At 44.4% G+C, this 12,151-nt stretch overlaps 1 protein-coding gene across 1 annotated transcript in view; it reads right to left on the bottom strand.

Moving 5' to 3' along the window:
- Window positions 1-844: 844 nt before the first annotated feature.
- LOC104470421 (Wilms tumor protein 1-interacting protein homolog) overlaps window positions 845-12,151 on the bottom strand; it is a gene marked incomplete at both ends in the record, with an annotated part of 72,666 nt that continues 61,359 nt past the window's right edge. Inside the window, 4 exons of the mRNA XM_010085347.1 lie at window positions 845-913; window positions 2,782-2,833; window positions 3,924-4,054; window positions 6,415-6,477. Coding sequence (XP_010083649.1) covers window positions 845-913; window positions 2,782-2,833; window positions 3,924-4,054; window positions 6,415-6,477 — 315 coding nt within the window. The remainder of the gene's footprint in view (window positions 914-2,781; window positions 2,834-3,923; window positions 4,055-6,414; window positions 6,478-12,151) is intronic.

Here is a 12,151-nt window from a genome sequence, read left to right as displayed (position 1 = left end):
CTGTGATTCTGTGATTCTGTGAATTTGCTATTTTCTCCCTCAATCTGAAGTCTCTTTGTAAAATCTTTTTGCACAAAAGTGCACGTAAGACAGTATTGCTGCATTTCTGCCTCTGGTGCTAAGACAGCTGGGTAGCTCGGTTAGGATCTGTGTGGATATATGCATGCTGTATCAGAGCGCCAAACTTACAGCAAAAGGTAAATTTTGGGTTGTTCCCAAATTAAAGAGTTTCCCTGCTCATGCTCCTGGATGCAGAGCTAGGACTGAACTCAGCTCTCCTCTCTGAAGCCAAAGTGCTAATCCCACAACTTGATCTGCCCCAATAAACATTTAAATGTTCTGCACAAAAAGAAATTACTCCCAAAAAGTGACAAATCTCAGTGGCATCCCTGTCTCTTTTCTAGTAAAGATTCACTCAGGATGGCAAACACACAGATCACCTAGAAAAGCCTTCCCCTGTAGGAGTGAGGGTTCTTCCCTCCACAGGCAACATGAATTCAAAAGTCCCCTCCGATCAGAGCCACACACGCTGTATCCAGCGATCAGGAAAAAGAGAACCGGCACCTTACTCTTTGTTCTGTCCCCATCCAGAAGTATTAAGAAAATTTAACCCAAACAACCAAACCCAGCTTTTGAAGTTAATATACGGGGGAAAAAAAAAAGGAAACTAATCTGTTAGTGGAGATGGCAGCACCACTTGCAGCCCAGCTAGCACCCATCCCTGCCCAGCCGTGCTAGAGCCAGCGGGTGCACCCTGGGGTGTGTGTCAGGCCCCTACCAAAAGGCCACTAGGTATTAGCAGAGCCTTGCTGAGGGGCAGGCGGCAGGGGTGCCTGATGCTTACCTCGCAGTGATAGCACTCCACATGGTAGTCTTTGTCCATCGACACCACCCGAATGGTCTCCTCAGAGCCCTGTTGGGGAAGCAGAGAGAAGGTAAGAGCGGGTTTATAACTGGTGTTTTCTCAATCATCTTTCAGCACCCAACCCTTTGCTTTGGAGAGCTGTTTTCCTGGGGGATCCCCTCTTCCTCTGCAGAGCAGAGCTCTGTGACTGCTAAAGGTCTTTTCCCCAGTGCACAGCTCTGCACCAAGGGTTTTGCTGTTCAGCAGCAACATGGGTGTCTGACATATCTAAGCTGTAGAGGTCACTGGGGAAGTGTAGCCAAAACTTCATCCTCAAGGGACAAGTGAATCAACTAATTTTCCAAGGGCACCCAGGATCTGAACAAATTACCAACCAAAAACTATGACCTGCTGATTGGGTAACTCTTCCTTGTAGACAGCCTGGGCTGAGTTTTCCAGGCTTCGTATTCCCCTCAAACCAGCTGCTGCACAGGTATTTTGCACAGGCACATGCCGCTGTATGTACCCCACAGGGATTTACATACCAGTCCGGCAGGTAACTATGCGCACAGGCCAAAACCTCAGCGTGAGGGTGGATGCAGTGCAGTTGTGTAATTCCTGGCTGAGCCCCAGGCCCTGCAGAGCAGCCCATACCCTGCTTGTAACCTCACAGACTCCTTCCCTGATCCACTCTGAAGACAGAGCTCATTAAATTTGCTGCCTTCCATTGTTTCCAGTTCCAGGTGTGGTTAGAGCATCAGATATGACGTAGGCTATGTCTGAGAGAAGCTGTGGGCAAGTCAGTACCTGCACTGCTAGACTTGAACTAACCTAACAATCCTCTATGGGAAAGAACGTGGAGCCTATCCTGCTAGCCATCACATGAGTCGGCAGTAGGACTGCTTTATTTTTTTCTTTTCTTTCTTTCTTTCTTTTTTTCTAAAAACAGTCATTTTGTAAGACACAAATCCAGTGAAATTTACATAGGGCTTTTCTCCTCACATCCTATCACCAGGACAAGCAGTTCTGGCTCAGCCTTTATAAGATTTTTAATTCTGCGAGACCTGGCCATTTAACAGAAATAACAATGACAGAGTAACATGCAGAGTGATGGACGTGGGCATGAGAAGGACATGAGAGGCTTTACTGGGGCAGAGCAGCTTATAGGATGCAAGCTCTGGCTCTATAACCATGACAAAAGGAAAAGGAGGGAGGCGCTGAGGCCCTTGCTTACACGTGAGCTGGTAAGTAACCTCAGCAGTGGGAACTCAAGAGGGTCCTGCACCCACCCGAGTGTGAGGGAGCACCACTGCGGGCAGGCAGAAAAGCGATGTCTTAATGCAGAGGTCTCATCGTGCCAACTACAGTGTCAGGAGAGGCTGAGGTTCCAAGCAGGTCATTCACCTGGCTTCCTTTTTAACCAACTTTTCTGCTGCCTTTTCCACCCCTTTAAGCCCTTCCATGACATTGCCACCCCAGGATGACAGACTGTGTGGCCTTTTCACAGGGTCAGGATAACCCTCAGATGTCTTTTCAAGTTTGGGCATCTTAACAAATCCACATCAGAAATGCAAACATAGCAGATAAGGAAAATTGCTACTTGAGCTAATGGGAGATTCTAAAAATAATCAGGGCTTTACTTCCTGGGTTGTTCTTGGAGCCCCACTCAGGGCTTTCAATTAAATTAGATTTATAACAGCATAATTAAGACCTGGAAAGCACCCTAAAGATACAAAGTACTATGCTGCATAAGTAGTATGACTATTACAACGGCTGGGAATGTTTGGGAGTGACATTACTGCTGCACTGTATTTAATTTAGTATCTGACACAGTATAGACTCTGGAAGAGGGAGGGAAAGCATGTAATGTGTTTTCAGAACATGCTCATATGCCAACAGCTGTTTTCTCTAAAGAGTCAGTCCATGTTAACACGTACCTGTGCTGGTAGGATCGGCTGGTTACAGGAAGCGCATTTTGGTGCAAAAACCCTAGGGTGCAAGAAGAAAGTGTTCAAACCACACTTAAAGCTTCTTCAAAAAGTAGAACCCAGACAGCTATTCTATCCATGCCTTGTTTTTACCAAAATTTTACCAAATTTGAAACACCTCTAAATATTTGATGATACTCAGGCAAAAGGAGATTTGGAAGAGGCTGATCTACTCCACCTCTACTGCTTAGGTCTTCCTGACCTCTGGGCATAGTGAGTCCAGCCCTCTTCCCACATACACCCTTTCTCTCACCTCCCTTTACTCGTAACGCCATTCAAATTCTTCCAGAGACTTGCTGCTTTCCCTGCAAAGCAGCTCCTGACTTGGGGACTTGTCACCATCTGACGTCAGGACAACACAACCATGGTAAACAGAGAGGGGCTGACTGTGGCTAGGAGCTACTTAAACCAAATACATCAACTGGTCTTATTACCCACAGCTGCATTTCCCAACACCCACTGGGCCAACACTCACTCTATCCTTGCAACACGGTCAGCTTGCTATCAATAGGGTTGAGTTCAGATTGACTCTTGCTGCTTAAGCTGAGTTCTTGGCTGACTGGAGCTAAGAGCATTCACGTCACCCTTGAGCGCGAGCAGAGAAGAGTCCAAAAGCAATCTCTTAAACCACAAGACTTTCTGTCAGGTGAGGCTAAAATCATTCTAACACCAGCTGCTACTTACGTGCCTCACCAGTCTAGGTGAACCCAACTTACACTCGCCAGTGTCGGGCACTACCAGAACCTCAACTCTTAGAACAGCCAGCAGAACCCACCATTACTTGCAGAATTAGCCTGATCTAATCAGTGTTTAAAGTCCTGAAAGAAGTAGAGAAACAGCCACCAGAGAAGTACATCCTCTGACACGACTTGACTTTCAACCTCCCCTGGCCACTGTATGCCACACTGGGGCCATGAAGTGACCTTTAATATCACTTCAATATCCTTTACAAATGCAACATGTGAGAGCAGCACTTGAGGGACATCTGAGCAAACAGGAATGACCCTTTTTATCTACTACAAGGCTTGTAACTGTAACAACAATTTAACTACTATGATTTTTCCAAGCATGCAAGGGATTTGCGTACTTACGTATGGTAGTCTTTGACACAGTAAATATTGTTCTCCACATCTACAGTGAAAGGGACACCATCCAAACACTCGTTACACACCACACAGCGGAAGCAGCCAGGATGGTATGACTTTCCAAGGGCTTGTAAGATCTTAAGAGGCAAACAGCAAAATAAGTGGATACATGATTACACAAGATCCCCCCCCATAGACTGCTGTGTCTGATTCTTAATGACAGTGAGAAAAGCACTTCAGGATGAAATTACCGCTCTGCAGATCTGTCAGCAAGGGGCCTTTTAAAACAATCAACTTGCTTGTTTCAGTAGGCTCCCAATAAAGGGAGCAAATTGTGAAAATCAGGCTAACGCCCTTAGTTCTGCAGGGCCAATACTGCCAACAGAAATTAAAGAGATCGCTTCTTGGAAAATCTGTTGCAGCCAAACACAAGTTACTGGGATACAGAGTTAATTCACAAAAACTTAGCAGGCTGTGACAGACACAATCCAAACCAGTCATTACTCAAACTTAAAAAGTAAAATAACAAAACAAGCAAATAAATAGGCATCCCTCTATTAATTAAGGATCCTAATCCACCATAGCTACTGACTGGTTATCATGCAGTCACAGCGGCCCACTGTTTCCTGTTAAAATCCCACCTGTATCCATGTGTTTGGATACAGATCCATCCATCTGCCCAGGCCTTTCCCACACTGACCTTCCCTACTGCATTTTAAAGGTTCCAAGGAAAAGCCTCATGCAGTCTCAGCTACACCACTACAGAACAGATCCCCTCCCTCCCTGTGTCGTCGTAATGCTCAACGTGGCACTGGGACCTCAAGGAGGATGCACCAAGCCCATGAACATGTTATCATCTTCAGGCAGCTCTCAACAGGCTATAGCACCAACTGCACACAATTCAGGTATAAGAAACACCTTTGGAAGGTGATTTCAGAGAGTATCTGCTAGCAGCAGTGCTCAGCTTGGAGCTGCTAATAAGCTGGAGATGAAAAATGACCACAGGCAAAGCTCTCATGGCCCTGTAGGTGATTCTATGAATAAAGATCAAATCAACAGGAAATAAGAAGTGGTGCATAGGAAAAATACACCAAGTCAATTTAATTTAACCTTTTTTCTCCCCTCTAATTTCTCCCCCTATAGGTCTCCGTTCAGTGACTCCATTTGGTTTGCAAGCCTGCTCCTAGCCAGAAACAACTTGTCTCTGTGCATGCGTTGCTCTCTAGACAGCTACACAGCACATGCTGTTAGCCTGGCATGGGGCTGCAGCTCCCTCTTTGCACAGAGCAACTCCTCATTCAACTGCACTTTCAGCCTGGAACAGCTTTGGTTGTGCCCAGGCGGATGGGTCTGCTCCGCAGCTGCACGTGGGCACCGATGCTGTGCGGGCACCGCTGCTGCGCGGGCGCATTTCTGGTGTGTGCGGCCCAGGACAGAACACGAAGGAACTGGCCAGGTAAGGCTTAACTCCTGGAGCTCCCAAAGCTGCCTCCTGCTGTCAGAGCACACTTGCTGACAGGAGAAAGGCAGACAAGCACCTGCCAAGCTTCCAGCTCCTGAGCTGCACCAGCGAGATGTTATGGACTCCTGCCTGGGATTCTGCAATTAAGAGCCAGCTCAAAGCATGCAAGTCAGGATACCCCTCCCCCTCCCAGCATGACACAACTCTAGAAATTTGCTCTTGGGCTAAAACGAACAATATCCTTGTCCAACCAGTGGTGCCAGGATGTGAGCCAGAATCCTCATTAGTGAAGTCTCCGTTCCAGCTCCCACCTAACCTCTGTGTTTGTAACGCAATAGCTACTTCCATTAGGCATACTGAGGTTCATATACATTTTAAAGCAAGAGGAAGACAGACAACATGATCTGCACTTCTTCAACATCCAAGCCACTTCATTTTGTTTGGGAATTTCTGCTTAGGAAGAACAGACTAAATTCTTCCTACTTTCACCCTCTGAAATGATGCCACCAGTATTTGGCCCAACCCATAGCCCTTTGATTCTTTTTATTATAAAAGTAACTCTAAGTACTGGCTCCCTGCAAATCCCAGAGGCAATAATACATTGTAACTGATGTGGAACAAGCGGCAGAAGGTAAATAAAGCAAGTCACAGAGCAGGGAACAAACCTCAAGTCTATTGATAACGTCCATCTCCTCTCTAGCCCAGATTCCATCCATTTGACAGCCTCTGTTTTCAGTTACCACGCTCTCATACAAAGCTGTGCTGTATTTTCCCCCTTCAGTATTAATTTTTTTTTTTTTTAAGTCTGGCAGAACAACAGCCTCCCATGATTTCAGGTAGAAAAGCAGCTCAATTTACTGTACTTAATAGAACACAAAGGTGTGTTTATTTACTGCCTCAGTGTCAAAAACTACCTTGACAGCAGTGAAGATACAACAATAGTCTGACTGGGGAAAAGGCACAATGCCTCACAGAGCACTACCCAAATTACACGAAAAGCAAGCTACCCCGCAGTTAGGAATTTAGGTCTCTTACCATTTCCATTATGAGGTGTCCACAAACAAAGCACTTGTCCGCTGTTTGCTGAAAACCTGAATACTGTTGAAACAACAGAAAATAAAGAATTATTAGTAGCTCCTCTAGCTGCAGAAATACCTTTTAAGTGAACACTGTGCTATTTTCCAGCCTGTGCTGTATATGATAGCAACTATACAGCAGGGTTAGGAGACTGACTGGGAAGCCTTCGCTCTGCTCTTGCAGCGTGCTCAGGTACCAGCCTGGCCTTCTGGTTCACTGCAAGAGTTCCATTGAGATTTCCAAAGTAAGAACATTATTTTAAGTTTTATTTTTATTTTTGAAGACTATTTGGTGCGTGTGTGTTCAGTGTGCTGGAATTAGCCTGAATTTCCTCTTTTGGGTTTTTTTTGCTCTCGGGGTGGTAAATAACATAGATTTACCTCCTGCTCATGCTAGCGACCAGAGGCTTACTGGCCTCAGATTCTGGACCTGCATTTCACTCAGTGCCATTTGCAGGCTAGGAGAATGAAGACAGACCCAAGGAGGATTTAGCTGCGTCGTGGATAACAAACTTTTTATCCAGGGAAGAATCTAAAAGTCCAATTGTAGGAGCTTGGGCTCCCTGCACAGTATGGGAAACGGCAAGGTCCCGCAGAAGGATGGCACAACCCCCAGCCGCCAGCCCGTGCCCCAGCCCTCGGCAGGAATTGGGAAGGCTGGGCAGGCCCGGTAGCAGAACGCTCTTGGGTTCAGTGCCGGGGGCATGGCTGCCGGGAGATACTTTGCCCACTTGGGACCAAAGCTCTGTGTTCCCTGCCCGAGTGTTTTTGACCCTAACTTTGTACTTGCTTCCTCAAAGCCGATCCTGTTACAGATGCCAAAAGTCTGTCTTTAGCCCTGTGTTTAGAGGTATACAAAAAATACCAAGGTTATCAGGCCGGATGATTGACCTACCAAACAACTGCCCTACAGGCAAGAGGCATTTGCCCCAAGAATTTTGAAACTGGTGTTTGCAGTGGCTGAACTTTGCCCTCACCCACCGCAGCCCCGTACAAGCGAAGTGCTGTGTGCGCACGTTCCTGCCAGAGGGAAGAGGTGCCCAGTTATTGGTATGGTACTGTGTGGCAAGACTTATTCCAGCAATTAAGGTTGTAGCAAACCTCACCTGAAATGCGCTTTAGTTGCTCAAGATGGAATGGGGAGGACAGATGTAAACTGGACTGTTCTCCCAGAGCACAGGTTAACTGGCTTAGGTATCTAATGCATCCTCAGAGCCTCAGCCCAACTGAGCTTACAGCCTGCTCCACTCCCCCCTTGATTTAGCGGGGATTAACTGTCCCCTCGCCTAAAAAGCCAGTGGTTCCCAGCCCAGAGCTGCCATATGTTCCCCTTTTTACTGGTGTGAGGGGATTACCTGTTAGTTCAGATCAATAGGTTGGAGACAAAATTATTGTTGCTGTGCAGCAAAGTGATTATGAAGCAAAAGGTCTCACAGACAGAAAGTCAGTAAATGATGGTATGACAGCTGTCACAGCTCTACAGTCACTGCACATTAAGGAACACAGCTCACGCAATCTTACACTTTGAAACTTCATCTCAAGAGACCAGGGTGTTGAGGAACAAATGCAGAGGCAGGCAGTCCTAGCTGGCTCCTTCTGCAAGACACTGTTTTTTTGCTTTTTTCTTCTTCTCACTGAAGCAGAAAAAAGGCCTCACTGCTTGGGATGCTTCTTGGCTGTGCTGTATCTGAGTAACCATCTGGCCAGACTATTTCCTGAGGTTGCGAACTCGAGGGTTACTGGAAACAGGTGGGTAGGTCCTAGTGGCACAGACAGCAGAGGATTAACAATAGTACAAACCCAGCTAATTCTAAAATCCTTCTGGAATGAATTTACCAGTACCATCTGGCTGTCATTTGATAAGGAATGCAAAAGAGCATTTACCCAGCTATTGATTAAGAGGGAACATTATTCCCCAGGAACGGAATGGTACAGTGGTCAGATTAATGCCATTTATTGCTAACTAGATTGTCATAAATTACAGTTCGTCAGAAAGAAAGGTTTTGCTGACACAAAATCACTCTTTCTATGACTAACCCTATTAAATTAAAACCATGATTTGTTTTTAACAAGAGAGTTGTTATTCGTCAAACACATCCAGAACTGGATTACCCAATTAAGAAGACTTTGCAAAATGGCAGTAAGTCTAATAGCAGTGGGCTCAGGAGCTGTCCTTCACCACTACACTCTTTTCTGATCACAGTATTGATCCCAAACAAACTGGAGATGAGATTCAGTGAGATCAGGGTTTTAGATTCAGCTCTGCTTGTTCTTTAAATCTATTTGGACAGGAGAAGAATAACAGCCTCAGATCCCAGCAGCATTGCTTTCTACATGAGGGCAATACTGTGGACAATGCTGCTTAAAGGTAAACAATAAATTATTTTCTCTACATTCTTGTAGCTCATCTGTCAACTTCTGGTTTGCAGCATTTGTTCTTAACTGGTAGAGGGCTGTTGTGCTACTTTTTTGATTTTAGAAGCAGAGCTCACAAACAAAGTCTTAAAATACTAATTAAAATTGGCAACCTCTGTCTTTGAAGCACTTGATTATTATTAACCTTCACAAATCTTGTGTGTGCAATGAGAGAGAAGTTGTGACTTGCTCCAGACTGCCGATGAGGCAGCATGGCCTCCTTCCTATCCCTCAGCTCTCCCAGGAGCATCCCCCAAGTGTGGGCTCCCAGCATGGCTGGGTGGAAGAAGCACTGGTCCCGCAGAGCTTGTGAACTAGGTAACTGCGAGAGGAGAGGAGGTTACGCTGCACAAAATTGTAGCTTCTTTTACGGCTGATGTAGTTGGAGGGGGAGTAAGAGCTTTTGCGCACACCAGCCCTTCCTCACAGTCTGGAGACATGAAAAAGACTGAGGTGAAACAGTGAAGTAACACAGCCTGACAGGCAAGAGTCTAGTGGAGAGGCCAAATCACAGCTATGCTTCCTGCGCACACGTATTTCGTACATACAATTTCACTGGGATGTAAGCAGCACTGGCCTCAATTCCAGCCTTACTCTATAAGGGTTTTGTATGTGCCAGTTTTGTCTTTTTTTTTTTTTTTTTTTTTTTCTCCTCTTCTGTTGGCAGACCAGTAAGATGATGTAAATACAGACAAATCTCAAACTAGGCAGAAAAGTTCAAAAGTCTACACACAGTCTGTACCCAGGACAAATAAGAATCGTAATTTTGAACTTTTCCAAATATTAATTATAGATGCTCATTAAGCATATATAAAAACATTGAAATAAGTTGTTATAAAAAGAAGAGCTCTGAAATTCAAAGCCAAAAATGAAGCGTTACCCTTCACTCTTGCTTCTGTGACTTAGAAATAAGATGCTAGTTACCTGGATGCAAAGAAGACATGTTCACGTTGAAGAGCTGGTATATTATTTTTGCTGATTTCTTAGTTCGGTCCCAACTGCCTTCTCCCATATTTACCTGTCCTTGACTTGTCTCCGAGGATAATAAAATCTCACTTTATGTGCATGAATCAAGACTTTGTAATCAAGCTCCCCAATGATGCTTATAGAAAATAAGACTCTGGGAAACTAAATAAACCTTGAGAAATATGTTAATTATGTTAGAATAAAAGAGTAAAAACAAAGTAGAAGACTTGGCTGGCTGAACTTTTCTTTTGTTTGCTGTCGACTATACTTTTGATTATCAAACAGGCAAAAAAATCTCTAATGATTCTGTCCAAGAGTCTTTGTTTCAATGTAAGAGGAAAACAAGTCCCCTTCTGTCCTGAATATTGAGGCCTGTTAGTGTCCTCCTGTGATAATCTTGGGGTTTATAACTCTTCTGTTTAATGTGCAATATATCCAAAAGAAATTAACAATGAATTTTGAGCCTATAATGAACAATTATGCATGGAGGATAATCCCACCAAGTACTATGAGAAACAATTTCTCCTGTCTGCCCTCAGTCCTGTAACCAATCCTGGTTTGTCTACCCAGGGTCTTTTAAAGTTTGATGTTCTCATCATGATTTTCAAAAGCAAAAAGTTCAGAAAATAGCGTGCCTGAAAAAGGATCCAAGGTTTCTACCTTAAGCAATGTCAGATCTCTGAAAAGACACATTGCTTCTCCTTCGCATGCCTAACCGTGCCCAAGGAGAGGCTGATGCACTTCCCTGCTGTTATGCGCTCAACAAAACAAAACCTTCCTCTTGGAAACAGACCCTGGAATCTCATTCAGGCCCATTTTCTTCTTTGATGAGGATGTTCAAAACCTGCTAAAGGTTTATGCAAGCAGATCGAGTGGGTTACATTTCAGTAGGTGTGGCAGTTGCTGCCTCAGTAATGGTATAAAGCCGTAAAATCTACAATTCACTGTTCCAGCACTGCAAAGTCACCGAACGCGATTGCTCAGCCTAGACTTGAGACTCTTACCCTTTTATACTTTAGGGGCTTTTGAGAGGAATGATCAGGAGTTTTTGCCAAAATGCTTCAGGCATTTAAATCTGAAAACTAATTTCTGAATTGGGTGCTATGCTAATAATGCATTCCAACCCCAGGCTGCCCGTAATCCCCCACAGCCTGTCTTCTCCTTGGTTTCCCATTAGCAGAGCATCTGTCTTCTCACTGCTTTATTGTTTGCTCTCTGCATGGGACCCTTAGTACATGGGACACAACAATGCAAGAAATTCATGGGATCACGTTCAGAGGAGGGAATATAAAATTTGGTTTCATGCAGATGGGGGTTTGTTGTTTTTTTACACATGTATTTAAATGCAGCAATTAAACTGAACTGAGCAAAATGGGGCCTTCTCGCGCTCAAAGATACAGGAGCCTCATGGCAGGTGGCAGAGATTAATCTAAAGGAAAATAGTCCAGAACTTTACTCTTCGTCTCACTGAAACCCTTTCATGTACCATGTCTTGCTGCCAGTGCAGAAACACTACCACCCCAGCTTATCTTCTTGCTTCTGCACTTCCACTTTGTTACGTTTGAAGGACAAGGGTAGGGCAAGGAGGGACTTCATGTTCTGAACAGAGGTAACAGTTGGTCTGGCCACGCACAAAACTCTGCCAAAAATCAGGAATTCAGCTGGTAGCTACCGTTGCCTTAGCAGTCAGGCATTTTACAGCCCCTGAGGAGGGAACAGCCATTGACTTCCCAGAGAGCCTACAGAGACCCTTCTGTGAGCACTCAGGCTACTCTCTGATTAATTAAAAGCCAATAATGGTTTTCTTACCTAGATCTTCCTTAAACAAACTCCTGTGGAGGCTTTGCAGTGACAACAATCAATAAAAAAAGCCTGGAGCAAACCTTTAACTCTGCATCATATCATACAGCCCAAAATCTATTCACTTGATTCCACAGCGCTACACTCTCGCTGTGGGTTATAGTCACTGCTACCATCTATTATGTACCCTGTGAAAGAAACTGTCCGCATTAGAACATATCTTTCTGGAAAAAAAAATCTGGATTTTATTCAAAATAGTTGTTGAAAGATTTCAATTTGAAACATAACAGCAACTAATACCAACGTTTACTACAGAAGTGGAAACACACCACTTTCTCACATGTTTTTTTCCTAACTCTCCCATAGAAAAGAATTAATGCTGTCTGCTTACAAGTGTTTGGCAGGAGTTACACATAATTAGAAAGAGCTCTAGTTCTTTTAAGTGTGCTTCAGTTATTGTAATTTACTTTTCAATGTAATATTAAGAAAAATGGGATAATCTGAATTTTTGAATT

This window comes from Pterocles gutturalis, unplaced genomic scaffold, assembly GCF_000699245.1.
Source record: "Pterocles gutturalis isolate BGI_N339 unplaced genomic scaffold, ASM69924v1 scaffold175, whole genome shotgun sequence".
Taxonomy (NCBI): domain Eukaryota; kingdom Metazoa; phylum Chordata; class Aves; order Pterocliformes; family Pteroclidae; genus Pterocles; species Pterocles gutturalis.
This window is presented reverse-complemented; position numbering and strand designations above follow the sequence as displayed.